Below are 16,786 nucleotides of genomic sequence, written 5' to 3'. Positions count from 1 at the left end.
ATAATTCGAATGCTACAACTGCTGTGCGTATTTACGTGTGCACATAAGTACTTTGTATATACCGTACATACTGAATTTACAAAGCTTTAAAACCTAAAAAGGGATGTGCATCATTTTATGTTTCATGGAATATAATGAGAAAAATCGCCTCGGCACGACCTACCCAGACGAACTCTTCAAAAATGCTGTTGCCGCAGTATACAAAGCGGCGGTGGCAGCACAACCTTTCTTTTTTTTTGTCTTCGTAAATTCCACTTTTTATTATTATTATTATTATTATTATATGTGTGCGACGTTCGTGGATATATATCGTTGTCGTGTAGAGAGCACGTTTGGCGTGGTGAAGAGAACGGTTTTTTCTCCTCACAAGGAAGTCGGTACTCCATATACATACACTGCGCGCACTGTTGTACATTATAGTGGTCGTGTAAATAGCTATACATATATACGTGTCGCGGTTGTGTAAAAAAAAAATCCAGTGGTTAGAAAATTATGATTTGCTGGCTAATTATTTTCGGGTTTCGAGTTCGACAAAGCAAGTATTTTTTTTTATCTTTTATTGCTGAAGTGTTCAACACTCGAACGTCGTAGCACGTAAAATACCTACCTCACTTGTCGTCATAAGGTTGTTGATGATAATTAGCCCGATTCACTGGGTGTAGTGTGTTTTGTCAATAATCCGGGAATATTTCACCGTGATACTATGTATACGAGGCAGAAGATTTCGCTCTTCTGCCGTCGTCGTTGCGTTCGGGGGTATTAATTCATTTTTCGTCGTGCGATGAGTGCGTTAGACTACCGACGACGAGAGGAGTACAAAATAAGAAAGAAAAAACATCCCGTGGCACAAGGCATTATTATACACGAGTGTGCATCTGTGAGTATACCATATATTTTTATTCATACATGTGTGTATATTTTTTTCCACACATGAAAACCCCTATCTACAGAATTCGTTTCGGCGCCAGGACCGAGCGGCTTAAACCTTTTAAATCTGTCAAAGGCTGAGACGGAGGCATTGGTATATATTTCTTTTGGCTTTTTCCATAATAGTTTTTTTTTTTTTGCATCCGTAATAGGTTTTATATATATTACAATCGGTAAAAGTTATTATCCGTCGTCGCATTATTATTTATATCCGATTTCAATTGACGAATAAATCCCAATCGCTTTTCATACGATCGCGCGACTGTGACTGCTTCAGCAGCGGCGGCGGAGCTATCGGTGCAGGTGGTTAGGGAACGGACGTTGGCGGAGGAACGTAGTGGTTTCGCACGAGATTACTTTAAGCGAAATTTCTTTCATTCTTTCGTTTCCCGTTTTTTATCCCGAGAGGTTAAGCCATAATAAATTGTCCGGAAATTGCGCACTCAGCTAAGGGGGCAAAAAAGTACGTAGCCGCCGCCGCCGTCACAGTCGGTTGTTTATAAAGAATTATTTTCATTAAAATCTTTTTGGTTTTTAATAATTAAAACTACCAACCGCGCACATTTACCACCAACTCTATTGCTTCTTTCCCAAGAGTTTTCTGTTATTATTTTTGTTTTTAATGAAAATATAAGCAACTTGGTTCCCGACGTTTTGCGTGCATTTGCCGAGGAGATGATGCCCGTTAAATTTTACGATTTTCATTTTTCTTCTGTTTTGCACTGCAATTAAAAAATTTCATTCAAACGAGAAGCGATATATTCTTTTTTATGATAATTTGTTTTTTTTTCGTTTTGAATTAATGAAAAATATCTTTACTCGATGGTGATGTCTAATATAATACGAAAACATAATAGTATAATAATAATAATCAAATTCTATTACATTATCGGGGTTGTCGGCTTACATAAATATTTATAGGTATATAATATATGTTTGGAAATTAAAAGAAAAACATTGCTTAATATTACTTCAAAAGCAAATTTTCGTGTGCAGACATTTAGCTAATTATATTTGATAATTTATATGTATACAATAGCGGCGTATACTGCTCCATACTTTTTCTTGGTAATACGACAACAAAAATAATTGTCATCTCTATAGATGAGTGGGCGGTGACGGACGAAAGAAAAAATAAGTTTATAAGTCTAAAACGAAGAGCGAGAAATATATATATATTGTGTACACACCATACACACACACATATATACATACATAATATAGTTACGAGGGGAGAGACTCGGTGAATATTTAAACAGAGGACGTGTTTACTCAGTGAAGTCGGCCTCGACAAAAGGAGAAAATGATGACCCTGAACTTAGTATTCGTCTTGTCTCGTCCCGTCGTTTTATTTGTTTTCGGATATCACTCCGGTGAACATCCATCGCAACAGTGGCAAATGTTTGCATTTTGTGCTTCGAAACTATATAGATTCCCGCCTCTGTCGACAGCGTCGTATAATATCCGTCCTTCATCCCCCGTCGCATTAAATAACGAATTTGGGGCACGCACACAACTGAGTCTATACGCGTAGGTTTTATACGGAGGGCCTTTGCCCGCGATCGACATCCCAACTTATAAAGTGATGGTGTGTATTTTATAACGTAAATAGTTGGTGTGGTGTACACTGCAGTGATGTGCACTCGTGTTGTGCGTGAACATATATATTATATAAACACGAAATCGAAATTTTACGATACATTTAATCGTGTGTGTACCTCAACGCAAGCGGCGCGAGACACCCTGCGGCCGTTGTTGAGTGTATTCGTTTATAATTATTATTGCCGCGGCTCAGAACGTACAACATATATTATACTGCATATATGCATTATAACTACACGTCTGTAAGTATGCATATATTTAAGAAGGATATAGGTGCATATGCGAGAAGGATAATTGTCCTGGTCGACCGCTCTTATTATTTACGGCTCGTACGCGTATATTCGAAGCTAGTTAGTTGTGTTATTATATTTATATTCATTGGAAGGCATTTCATATTATTATTATAGTTATTATTATTCGAGCTTCCAGTCTGTCCGTCCACTTCTCATTCTCTATCCTTCTATTTCTCTCTTCCGTTTGTGTTAACCATCACGACCGCGTTCCTATTCCTATATATGCACTCTGTCAATTTAGAATTTACCCGTTCACCTTACGGCCGTAAATAATAATAATAATATTATTATTATATTCACCGCTGACGTTCGGGCGCGCACAACAACAATATATAATGTTTATACAATATAAACTAAGATATTTATTTATTTATTTATTTTTTGTTTCGCGTATAATATAGAACCACCGTCAGCGCCGCAAAACTTGACAGTCAACTTTGTGGACCAGTCGACTGTGACCCTGTCGTGGAACCCACCGAACTTCCTCGGTGGCAGGACCGATATCGTGTATAGGGTGACGTGCGACATGTGCGGTCCATCCGTAGTGTTCATGCCCAACAACGTAAGTATTATAAACACAGAATATCCTTTATGTACCTACTGGTAGATAAAATATAATATGTCGACTCTCATACCAACATCCATTCTCTCTTTTTCTTTACGATTTAATCGTGCTCATTATATGGGTGGGCAATAAGCTGTATATATATATGTGTAATTATATGATCGCTCGCGTGTGTTTGTCTCAGGAGGTGTTCAACGATACCAAGATAACGATAAGCGGTCTGAGTCCAGTCACCACGTACAAGTTTCACGTTTGGGCCGAAAACGGTGTCAGTAATCTGACGTCGTCCGAGAACCGACAATTCGTTGACATAGCAGTGACCACTACCGAAGCTTCCGTTAAGTCCGCGTCCGTCAATAATGTCCGCGTCATGTTGGTCAAGGCGACCGAGATCACGCTGTCTTGGGACCCGCCCATGGCGAGCTTCTTCGATTCTGGTGACGAGGACGCCGCCGTCGAAGTGTACGAAGTATGTATCGCGTTGACCTTCAAATTATATGAGCGCCGCGTGTTTGGCAGAGGATCGTTTGCTAATGTTGTTTATTATTTTGTATTCCCACCACCCACAGGTGAAGTTCTATCCCCGAGGTGACGAGTCGAACGTCAGTAACAAACTCACCGCCGACAGGCACATGGTATTTACGGCACTCAGGCCAAAGACGGATTACGGATTCCAGGTGCGAGCAAAGACCAATCACGGCTGGGGCGAGTACAGCCCGACCATTTACAAAACGACGGGGCAATTGCTCGGAAGCGGTAAGAACACACAACAACAAGTCCAAAGAAAAAACGGGATTAAAGATGATACGGGTAAAACAAATTGATTGTTGAGAATGAGAGGCCGTCGTCCCTTTTTTGAGTCCGGCTACTCGAATTGCAAGTGTGTCGTTGGCTAACGGATTGTTTTATGTTTTTATCCACTTTAGCCTACATTGGTGACGAAGACAACATGGAAGTCCGAATAATCGCAGGTGCCACGGTCGCGGTAGTCGTGGTCTTAGTGGTTGTCATCATCATGACGGTATTGTTCTTAAGGAGGTGCGTGGTTTTTGTTTTTATTCTCATTGTTGCTTTACTTGGTGTGAAGCTTTTGACAAAATAATTAGTATTCACATTCGTGACTTGACACATTTCCTATTCTTGTTTTCAGCCGGAGTAATGACGAATGCAACAAAAAACAACCAAGCGATTGCGACACGTTAGAATACAGAAACGGAGAAGGTAAGAGACCGTGCATTTCGATGATTATAATATAGTTTAAAAATAAAAATAAATAAACATCTAGGATCCACTTCGCATTAGTTAATTTTACAAGTAAAATATATAAACAACTATTCGGCGACGGTAACTCACGTCGTCGTTAACAACCTTCGCTCCTTTTAGTTCAGAGCAAAATTCCACACGAACTTACCTTTTGTTTCCCTATAAATTAACGTGCACTACCTAGTTTTCATGTTTTCGTGTGTTTTACATGCATCCTAAGGACTTGTTGTTACCTACAGTAAGTGTATTATATAGTTTTCCCTAGATAATTAATCGACATTTTTTCATAATTCGTACACGTTTTCTTTATACCGTTTTAATTCGAGTACCTATGCCTATTCCAAATTTATTGTCCGTGTAGTTATGATAGTTTTTTTTGTTATTTTTTGTTTTTACTTATATATTGAGTATTACCTACGATTGACGATTGTTATACCTCCCTCTATCCGCGTATGTTGCTGTTAGTATATCCATTTACATAATAATATTTTTTGTCCTAATAACCATCGGGCGCAAACTGCTGATTGACGGATGCTAACATTTTTGTTTATTTTTGTTTGCCTGCATTCTGCTTTGTGCTTTTGGTGTGAACACTTGTGTTTTGTTTTTGTTTTCCAGTGCATTGCAATTTGGACAATCCTCCCATAGTTGCCACTCACACTAGCAGCAGTAAGTCCATGGCTAATAGTTTTCCACTTTTGCGCCTTGGTTTTTTTTTTTTTTCATTAACAACGAATTTTTATGAACCCAATCAGATTTTTATTTATCTCATGTGTATTTTACAGTGACCACTCCTTTGTTCACACAAGTTGGCTCAACCACGTCTAGATCGTACATCGACCCGCATACGTATGAAGACCCGAATCAAGCAGTAAAAGAGTTCGCCAGAGAAATTGATGCCTCGTATATCACCATCGAAGCAATAATCGGTAAATGATTCTAATCATAATAAATAATAGATATTGCGATTTGTAAGTGGTACGCGATGCACTTTAATATATGATTTATTCTACGAGATATAATAATAACTCAAAATAGTTGAAATGTCCACTACTATACGATGTCAAACTGTGTTGTATGTACCTACCTACTTAAAAATAATGGTAAATAAAGTTTTATTGTTGATTTAACGCGACATTTGTAATTGACCGAGTTGTAGTAGTTAGTAGTGAAAAATGTACTGAAACGCGTAAAACCCTCAGTACTAATGATGGCGATATAAATACCACTACTGCGCTTGCACAATATACTTTCTTAACTATTTGCCATTACATACCGTAATCAATCGAACGTGCGTTTAGACGATTAAACGATGTATGTTGTTTTTCCTATTAGGCGGCGGAGAATTCGGGGACGTATGTCGGGGAAAATTAAAAGTTCTCGGATCGCCTTCCGTCGAAGTCGACGTAGCCATCAAAACTTTGAAACCCGGTAGTTCGGACAAAGCCCGCAACGATTTCCTGACCGAGGCTTCAATCATGGGGCAATTTGAACACCCCAACGTGATATTCCTGCAAGGCGTCGTAACCCGATCCAACCCGGTGATGATTATCACCGAGTACATGGAAAACGGTTCATTGGATACGTTCCTGAGAGTGAGTGCAAACTAAAATATATACTATAATAATATTATATAGTAATAAATCATTAATCGGAAAAATTTCGCGGTCACGCCGACTGAAAATTTCAATATTTCGCGTGTGTAACAATCTGTATTTATTTAAATTAACTTATAGGCCAACGACGGAAAGTTTCAAGTCCTACAGTTGGTCGGCATGCTGCGGGGCATCGCGTCCGGCATGCAGTACCTCAGCGAAATGAACTACGTGCACCGTGATCTGGCTGCGCGCAACGTACTAGTCAACGCTCAGCTGGTGTGTAAAATAGCAGATTTCGGTCTGAGCCGAGAGATCGAAAGCACTACCGAAGGGGCGTACACGACGAGGGTAAGTCGATCTATGGAGAACGCTCGCCTCCAAAATTGCAATAATGATTTTCAGATTTTTGTATTAAACGACGGACTAACCGGATTGTTGTGTGTTTATTGACAGTTTTCGAATTTCCAGGGCGGTAAGATACCGGTACGGTGGACCGCACCCGAAGCCATAGCGTTCCGTAAGTTCACCTCCGCGTCAGACGTATGGTCGTTCGGCATTGTCGTGTGGGAAGTGATGTCGTACGGCGAACGTCCGTACTGGAACTGGAGTAACCAAGATGTGATCAAGTCCATCGAAAAAGGTTACCGGTTACCGGCACCCATGGACTGTCCAGAAACCATATATCAGTTGATGTTGGACTGCTGGCAAAAAGAGAGAACGCACCGACCTATGTTCTTGTCTATCGTAAAAACGCTCGACAAGCTCATAAGGTGTCCGGACACGCTCAGGCGGATTGCCCAGAATAGGTAAAAACTTTTCACTGATAATGGTTAATTTCTTCTTTTATTTATTTTTTTACTCACTAACTATACATAGTAGACCGAAATTTAAAAAAATATCGATTCCCTCTGATGAATTAATTGTTCCAATTTAGTATTTATAGGAACAATTATTTATCGTGTTTATGGAATCGTTATTTATTCCGATCTACTATTCGGTTTCATAATACATTATTTTAATTTCTCTTGGGCTTTGCATATTCGTTGCATATTTTGAGTGATATGTTTTGTATATTTTTTATATATAATTTGATGCCACTGCTGATTGAAGCTTTGACTTTTCATTTTTTCATTAGTAATCGCTTCGTTCATTTTTATTATTATGGAGACATACTACGGTGGATTATCTCCAATTAATTAATATAAATCAAGTTTATGAATGCAATAACTATGCGAATTTTATTTATAGCTCGAAAACATATGTTTTTGTGTATAACATTATTTATATAATATTATTTCAATGAATTTTTCATAACAGTTGGGACAGCATATAGTCCCGTTACTTCAGATAAAAAATAGTAGAAATTCCATAATTTAGGAAATGTAAAGAAAAAATTATATTTTTATTAATCTTTTTTGTTTTTGTTTTTTTTTTTTTTATTGAGTTAAAAAGCTCCAACAACTGGTGTCGTTAGTCTGCAACATTCACAAATTAGTCTTAACACTATTGGGGTACATTATTTTGAACAGTGGGGAAGATTGTGAAATATATTATTATTACTTATTCTAATTTTTTTTTGTTTTTTAATTATTACACGTAGGCGAAAAGATTTTTACTGAAAAAGATTATTAAACAGCGGTTGTACAAATTTCTATATATAAAAAATTTTCTAATTTATTGTTGAGTATGACATTTTCAATGATATTTTATAGCGTTGCAAAAATATTATGTTATCGGATTTCTCGTTTGATCTGAACATTTGTCAGGAAATATTCAAGTTTCATATTTTTACATTTTGTTTTTACTTTAAATACTATTATTGAAAAAAATGTTCAAGTATTTGTTTTCAGTACCTAGATAACGTACTCGTTATTTATTTTTCAAAATTGTTTCCGGTTCGTACCCTACTCTTCTATGGTATATGTTTTTCGAGCAATTACTTATCATAAAACAAAATAATGTTGTATTATATATTACCCATCGGTTAACTCCCACTGTGTATTTAATGTTTCAAAAAATCAAAGGGCAACTGTAAGATATAATAAAAGCTTAATATCTTCTATATATCTTTCTATATCCAAATAGCTAATATTATTTATATTTCCGATATCAATTTATTCCACCAAACTATTTTAATATCGTATCGCGTCGTCTGGGTGAATCTGAGAAAACTCGTCTTGGCCACTCGATATCGTCTATACCGAATCATAAGGAATCCGCATATTTTAATGTATACATAAATAATATTATATACTACAGACTATTGCAATCAGAAACTCCGACTTAAAATCACCTTCGTCGCGGAAACGTGTCGTAGGACAAAGAAGAAGAGACCTTACATATTAAAATACCAAAACGCCACGTGAAAAACTCACCTAAACGTACGTTAGGTCCAATCGTATAATGAATTCAAAGTCGTGGGACGTATTTCGTCGAGTTAGAGATCGCGCCTTATTGGCCCCGGACACCGTTATAATCTTATTTTGCCGTGCGTCAATAGTGGCAAAAACTTTTCCGCCTGAAAACCTCCGGTGAAAGTTTAACGTTTTTGAGTGGTATACGTACACATTGACTCCCCCCCCCCCCCCAACTACCATTGGAATAGTGAATTTCGCCTTAGATAATATATCATTTTCTATAACAATTTAAAAAAGATAAATACCCTCGGAGATACACATTATACACCTCTGCCCCGGGATGGCGTCGACGACTATTATTATTTTTATTATACCTACAGTTGGCGTAAGACTTTAATAATATTATACATCCGTCCGCGTGTCTTCGCGTTATAATATTAATCCGAAAGAACTTTGCGCGCGCGTCACTCTCTCTCTCTCAAACACACACACACACACACTCACGCTCCCTATATCTCTCTACCTCTTTATCACTGTCTCTCAGTACATTTAGTGAATATTTCTTTCCACCATCACACGCCATTTTCCTCTCACCGATCAGTAGCACGCCCATTATTATATTTATTATATCAAGCTTTTCTTGTTCAAATAATATGTTTGTGATGGATGTCAAACCGCTCTAAATCGTCACGTTGGTCCATTATAATATTATAAATCGCGGCCACCTGCAACATCCAATCGAGCGCGTTTCCTTCCACCGCGTCACCATAATAATATACGATATAATATACTGTCATGCCATCTTTTTATTCAAAAATCACCCGTCTCAGCTTTGGTTTCTGCTGATATCGACGTATTACGCATTTAATATACATGTATTATAATAATAATAATATTATGTTTCAATTTTTTTTCGTTTCAACGTTTAAAAAAACGTTTGTATTATGTCACCGCCGTTGAAGATTATATTATTTGTATTTTAATAATTTTTTTTTTTTTTGTTAACGTACCATTATTTACTTTAATTTATTATTATTATTATTATTATTTTATCTTTAACAATCGCATTGGGTTTTTGCATGTTTGGACAGCCGTCCGCCGCCTGTTAACCCGTATTATGTGCCGGTCGTATTTAAGTGTGGCTCGGATTGGGTGTCGTTTCATCACGAATGAGAGAACGTTTGTTTGGCTATCCGCGAAAAGGTAATACCCGTTATGGCGTTACGTACATATATATTATACATTAATATGTATGTACGTACGTATATACCACACCTAAATACATATATATATATATATATATATATATATATATATATTATATATATATCTGTATACAAATATAGTTAGTATTTATTATATATACACGATCCCGCCCTTCCCCTTTCACCTGACTTAATTCGTCATCGTCATCATCAACATCATCATTATTGTTTTACTGTGCTGTTGTCGACATCATCAGTTATTAGTGCCTCCATCTGCGGTCATTCACACGGTGCTTTATGCAAATAATATTAATATATTATTATACAATTTAATAATCGGTATCCCCCAATTAATATTATACCCCGATGATACACCTATATACCCATGTCCTTGTGCAGTGTGTACATATAATACAATATATAACTAACCTATTTGGTTTCTTTATCTCGCGCAACAATCGCTTCCCCAAATTCCTTCGCCGCTTATACGCTTTTTAGTTTTACAATTTATATAATATTGTTTTATTTGTTTTGCTATTTCCGCCGAAGCGATAACGTGCATTGTCGTCCACATAAATATAGTGCGATTCAACAGGTATACTCCCCCCTCCCTAATTCTTCTTAAGTATAATTGGTGGATCGCCCTGTAGTTTCGCTATCTGTGTTTGTGTATTATGAATTTGATCCACATTCAACGCGTAAAAGATTTGCTTTCTCACTCAATTTTATGATATTGATAAAAAAAAAATTTTATTCACATATTTTAATTTATGAATTTAATGTACTGTAATAACTACAATAAGTTACTATAGTATATTACTTTTTATCACACCTAGATATTAGTTTGTTTTTTAATGGGTACCAATGTTTGACAATAGTAAGACGCATTTTTAATGTCATATTTTTAAAATGTTGATGTATACATAAACATTGAATATTATTATAGTTGACCATTTACAACTAAAACGATTCGGAAAGTTTTGGTGAGAGAAGTAGTACCCACAATTATCTTATTTATAGCTTCAGAGTTCGAAGTACTTATATAAACTTCAAAAATGTAGTTTGGCATAAACAAAAATAATTAGATAAAAATAATAATAAAAGATTAGATTTCGTTACGAAAACTCAGTGCATGATATTAGAAAGCACCTATTTAAAACTTAGAAAAAAATAATTTTTTCAAAATCACAAAAATCAACCGAGAAATGAGTATACCTACGTATAATATAATGCATTATTATTGCATTATACTACGCTTAGCGTACCTACGTAAAAGTATACTCATCGCCCTGCTTATACATTTAATATTATAATTAAACAATTAGTGTATTACTAAAATTCGTTACATACTTACATTTTGATGTAATATCAGTGGTGGCGTGGTGACTTGATAATATATTATATCAGAGAGGAACATTTCATATTCATTAGCTTTCATTTTCACGGCGTCAAGTGACCGCATCATAAAGAGAGGGTGAAGTATATACGCCTGGTCCTTGCCCTCTCCTAGCAAAATGCAATTACCTATCTTCAGATACTTATTTTTATTATGTTTTGGCTATCGATAATGAGATAATATTTTCAATTCGACCATTGGAAACACACAAAATTTCTACAACAAATATCACTAATATCAGCATGACGTATTATATTACAGTCTATTTTGACGCACCCTTTAAAACCTTTAAGACACCCCTTCACCACGCCGCTTTATCGTATATTTTAATCGTCGTGTCAATACGATAGTAACGATAGTCAATAATATCTTTCTGTCGTATACGTTAATTTACGCAGTGGCACGAATAGGTGGTTGATCCTACCCTGAACACATAATCCTAACCCTTAAATAAAATAAAAAAAAAATACCGTATGAAATATGAATATTCTATTTAAAATAAACGCCTTATATATTGAAACGATAAAACGCTCGAGTGGCTCAATGTAGCCTTCCGCCCGCCCGGTGCCTTTTTTTTCCTATTTCCGCCACTGCGGCTGCAGTACACTCACACTCGCATACCCGGGTATATCTATTCTGCGTGTGCGCCGTGCCTATATGTATTTTGAAATCACTTATGATATAGTGTAGTTATGTTAATGATAACTATATTTGTTACTAATGTCGTGTGGTCGGTATTGCCTTGCAGGTCCGTGAACCCGCTGAGCTCGGACGCACCGGACATGACCCAATTCGGTTCGGTGAACGAGTGGCTGTGCTCGATAAAGATGGCCAGGTACCTGGACAACTTCGAACAGGCGGGCATCGTGAGCCCGAAGGCGGTGGCCCGACTGACGGTAGCCGATCTGACGGCGCTGGGCATCACGCTGGTCGGCCACCAGAAGAAGATCATGAACAGCATCCAGGCCATGCGGGCGCAGTTCTCGGCTAATCTGTCCGAGGGCTTTCTCGTGTAATATGCAACAAAATCCCGGACACGTCGGTGCATCGTCGTTATAGAGATGTCGGCTGTGGCGACCTTTGGTTCCTACATAATATTATTGCATAATAGTATTGTATCAATGTATATATTATATAAAATATATTGTATATCCGAACGAACGATCATGACGATGACGACAGCACGTCGAGACTTAATAATATTATAGTAATATATATATATTTTTTTTTTAACCCATTCGATATGATCTAGACTGTACCTGTATATTATTATTATTATTATTATTATTAATTATTAATTATTACTATATAACTATTATGCGTTATCCCTGTAAGTACGCGTTTAACATAATATGTATATTGTATATTTGTTCTCAATGACTCACACTCACTATATTATATCCAGCAATATACCTATCGCGTGTGTAAATTAACTAGGAATTGCAGTATAGCCCCCCCCCCACCCCATCGATTGAACCATCACCCCACCGCTACCATCCCCTGACTATAGTAACAACGATGCCATCAAACTCGTCCAATCGTTTGTTTAATACACTGGCCATTATAAATTACCCCTACTATAAAGATCAATTTTTTTAAAACGTATAATTACTGGCTTTTTTTTCCATTTTTTTTTTTATGAAATAAAGTCTTACTGACGTGTAGGTATGTCATCTATGATTACTGGCTAATCCTTATAAATTGTTGAATTTTAATTGATTTCGTAATTACCTTATATACCTAATTTAATATATGATATAATTCGTATATACGTACATATGATTTTCTTTTTTGCCATCGAGTCCAACTCTTTCGTCGATTTTCACACGATTTCAAGGATACGATGTTATCGTGTACAATTATTTTGTATTGTAATTTTTTTGCAACCACCCTACTTACGTATTTTTTTTCTGTGTGTTTGTTTAGTATTTACTATTTCGTGTACACTTATGTATATATATATATATATATAAAAAAAAAAATTAAAGAAAAACGAGAAAGTAAAATACGAAGATTAAGACGTTATTATTGTGTACATATTATTGTTGTCCTCCGTACAACCAGACTGTTTTTTTAGTTTTTATAAATTATTGTATTTTTACGATCGTCCCGTATATAATATTATATTATTAAATTGTAAAATATGTGTAAAAATGTAAACTAACTATAAACTATTATAATATAGGCAGGCCACTCGCGTTTCGAGCAAACGTGAATGATTATTGATACGTAATACAGAAATTTGTTTAGCTAAGGACGTTGAAAATTGCAATAAGATTATTTATCTATATCAATAATATAAATAATAATTTTAAAAAAAGTTTTAATATTATTGTATATGAATATTTTTAACGGCAGACCGGGCAAAGTGCCTGCCAAAAATTAACTGTGATAAAAAAAAAAAAAAAAAACAAACAAAAACAAAATAAATATTGATGATTATTACCATTTACCAGCTTTTTGACTCCCGTAAATCGAGCGTCGATATGAGGATAAAATATGTGTATAGGTTTTAATTTTTAGAAAATATTGTATGACCCCGATTTTTCGATTAAATTATACGTCGTCTTAATTTATTCTATTGTTGTGTATAACCACTGCCCCCAAGGAGTCGTTTATTTTTTTCCCCGTTCAAAACTGGCATAATGTACCTTTATGACATCATTATGTGTATTCGACAGTTATAGAATATAGTCTTAACTGATGATTTAATACGTTATTTTGATATTAATGAATAACACTACCTCAACCTGTGTCCATATCTCAATTATAGTTTCGTTTATGCGCAAAAAAAAAAAATGTACTAAAAAATATTTTCGAACTTAAACGGAACAACGAACAGGAGGAATGATTTAAATATAATAATAATAATAATAATTGTTATTTATTAAATGTACCTAATGATAGTTTAATCCATAGATCCGTTTAACAACCGAATATAATATGAATAATAATAATTGATAGTTACTGATGTTTCACTGTGTTCCGTCCATATACAATACAATATTATACTACGATATTACGTCGACTTACGACATTTCGCCAGTTTTCATTATTTTTTATTCGTATGATTTTCCATACTCTTTTTTTTTTTGTTTAATGATTTTGGTTTGTCTTACAAAAATACAATGTTATAATTATATCATGAAAATAATGTAAACAAAATCAAAATTAAATAATAGCGTCCGACCCGCGCAAACCACTCCTAAAATTCTTTTATATTATTAGTGTAAAAATGTTATGGTACCAATATATTGTCTAATAAAGTAATAACTAATGTAATATATATATATTTTTTTTTTATCATCCTGTATGAAAATGGAAAAATATTAATCTATTAGCTGATATAAAAAAAACCCTGTATTCAATTGATAGGTATTATAAAAAATGTTATATCCCGTAATATTTTGTAATATCCCCTAAAAATCAGCCACAATATAAAATGTGTCTAAATAAATTTTAAATAATATTGATTAATATCATTAACAATTGTATATTAAATTAATAATTGTCATTATTATTATTGTTTATACTATATATGTATTATATATAAATACTATTTAGTAAAACATGTTATTTTTATTATAATCATATTATTATTATGTACATTTTTTGTCGTTCTACCCGCTCGATTCTTTCGTTTTTGTACAGTTTGTAAACGACAATTTCACACCCGACTTTATTTTATACTTATTATTATTATTTTTTGTACGACATATTATTATTATCATTATTATTATTATTATTATTATCAATTATTATTATATGTACCTACACATTGTATAATGTCCATATTATGTATAGAGTTATTAAAACGGGCTTTGTGTGTGTTGTATAACTCAACAATATATTATATTATAATATATTATGTACAATGAGAAAAATATTACTGATGTGTTTTGTATTTTTTTTTTTTTTTATGCCTAGAAAACTTCCGTATGTATTAATTGTCCTGGAAACAATGAAATTATAAAAACACCGAGTCGCCTAAAACGGCACTGCAAAGGTCACCGACACCAGCAGCTTGCAGCTGTATACAATATAATAATATTATGTGACCTCTTCATAGCTAACATAAATTCATACCATTATTGTATGCGATATGCTAATGTGTCTACTATTGACTCGTTTGACTTGAACAGAAACTACGATACTGTTTACACGTTCTATACATATATATGTATACCTATATATTTCATTTTAATATATTATCATATATAGATAGGTAATATTTAGAAACGATTATTTATGATATATCATTATATAATAGCATTGTATTGTTTAACAAGCAACAAAAATTTAGAATTAATAATTGACTTACGTACCTACGTATATAGGCCATAGGGTTAAGTATTAAGGTTTCACTGTCTGATGCTCTGATATATATATATACAGGGTGATTCTTTTATCAAACAACACTCATTATTTAAAAAAGTATTAACTTTTTGATTGTTTCAAGTTGTTGAAAAACCAACGCTTTTATTAAAAAATTATATTTTTAAATATTTTTTATCCTTATCATTTTTTTGTTTTTTACTTTTTTGAATGACAACATAGTTTTTTAATTCCATATTCCAAAGCAGAATATTTTTCTAAGTATTTTGATTCATAAAAATCGAATTTTTTTTTCCTATGGTATCGAGGACCGGAGAAGGAACTATGTTGCCAATACTTCTCCTCATATAAAAATCGAATTTAGGACGAGTAGTTTATGAGTTATAAGTATTTTAAGTGTAGACAAGCGGAGTAGTGGACAAACATTTTGCGGAGTAACCACGTAGCACGCCACTCCGCCAATCTAAACTTTAAATACTTATAACTCATAAACTACTAGTGCTAAATTCGAAATTTTAACGTAATAATTAATAAAAAAAATAGCATTATTAATTTATGAAATTTTAAGTATAGGTTACCATTTGAAAATCAAAAATTGATAGTGGTTTACCTAATAAATATAAGGGTGAAAAATATAAAACAAATATACAATTCAAGAAGAGTGTAAATCTACAGTTTTGAAAAAAAAAAAAATTTGAAAAAGTCAATACTTTTTGAAAAAATGAGTGTTGTTTGATAAATCAATCACCCTGTATATGCGATATTATGATATTGTATAACGTCGTATTTTAGATTCATAATACGACGAAAAATGTACCTATTGGATTAGCAATGACATTATTTTTCGTTAATTTGTATTCTGTCGTCAACGCTTTCCAGGCCGAACTTTTTGAACAACACAGTTCAATACTTCAATAAACATAAGATTATGGATTAAGATTATGGACTAGGAACAGTATCAATGAATTGAAGAAGTTGTTTGTATTATTTATCGGAGTTCCCAACTCAGATCAGTCGTCTGTGGAACAACTTCAGACAAGCGTTGAAGGAATTTAAAAAATGTAACCAAATGTTGGATTTTTAACACTCAGAATGTGTCAATAAATTGTTTATAATTCAAAATCCAATACACGTGTATAACTGCATGTGTCAAAACCAAAAATATCAATCTTTAAATTCGATTAACAAATGATTTGTTTATACAATCGATCCACAAGTTCGCCTAATTAAATGCCTACACGTAGA

The 16,786-nt window shown here is 34.3% G+C and overlaps 1 protein-coding gene across 8 annotated transcripts in view; it reads left to right on the top strand.

Annotated features, from left to right (window-relative positions):
• The window catches only part of Eph (Eph receptor tyrosine kinase), a 128,776-nt gene extending 113,681 nt beyond the window's left edge, over positions 1–15,095 (top strand). For 2 of the 8 annotated variants that reach the window (XM_089220609.1, XM_015509404.2), the window contains 11 exons: positions 3,224–3,384; positions 3,572–3,856; positions 3,957–4,197; positions 4,314–4,425; positions 4,538–4,608; positions 5,269–5,319; positions 5,436–5,579; positions 5,986–6,245; positions 6,387–6,596; positions 6,702–7,054; positions 11,955–15,095. In XM_089220609.1, coding sequence (XP_089076735.1) covers positions 3,224–3,384; positions 3,572–3,856; positions 3,957–4,197; positions 4,314–4,425; positions 4,538–4,608; positions 5,269–5,319; positions 5,436–5,579; positions 5,986–6,245; positions 6,387–6,596; positions 6,702–7,054; positions 11,955–12,222 — 2,156 coding nt within the window. In that variant the 3' untranslated portion in view covers positions 12,223–15,095. Of the gene's footprint in view, positions 1–3,223; positions 3,385–3,571; positions 3,857–3,956; positions 4,198–4,313; positions 4,426–4,537; positions 4,609–4,870; positions 4,889–5,268; positions 5,320–5,435; positions 5,580–5,985; positions 6,246–6,386; positions 6,597–6,701; positions 7,055–9,696; positions 9,809–11,954 lie in introns of all 8 variants that reach the window. The other 6 variants (XM_015509412.2, XM_015509409.2, XM_015509406.2 and 3 more) reach the window with 6 other exon arrangements.
• The last annotated feature ends 1,691 nt before the right edge of the window (positions 15,096–16,786 follow it).

This window comes from Diuraphis noxia, unplaced genomic scaffold, assembly GCF_037042655.1.
Source record: "Diuraphis noxia isolate RWA-SAM2 unplaced genomic scaffold, SU_Dnox_SAM2 contig0002, whole genome shotgun sequence".
Taxonomy (NCBI): Eukaryota; Metazoa; Arthropoda; class Insecta; order Hemiptera; family Aphididae; genus Diuraphis; species Diuraphis noxia.
The sequence above is the reverse complement of the archived record's forward strand: the minus strand, read 5'-3'. Positions and strand labels throughout refer to the sequence as shown.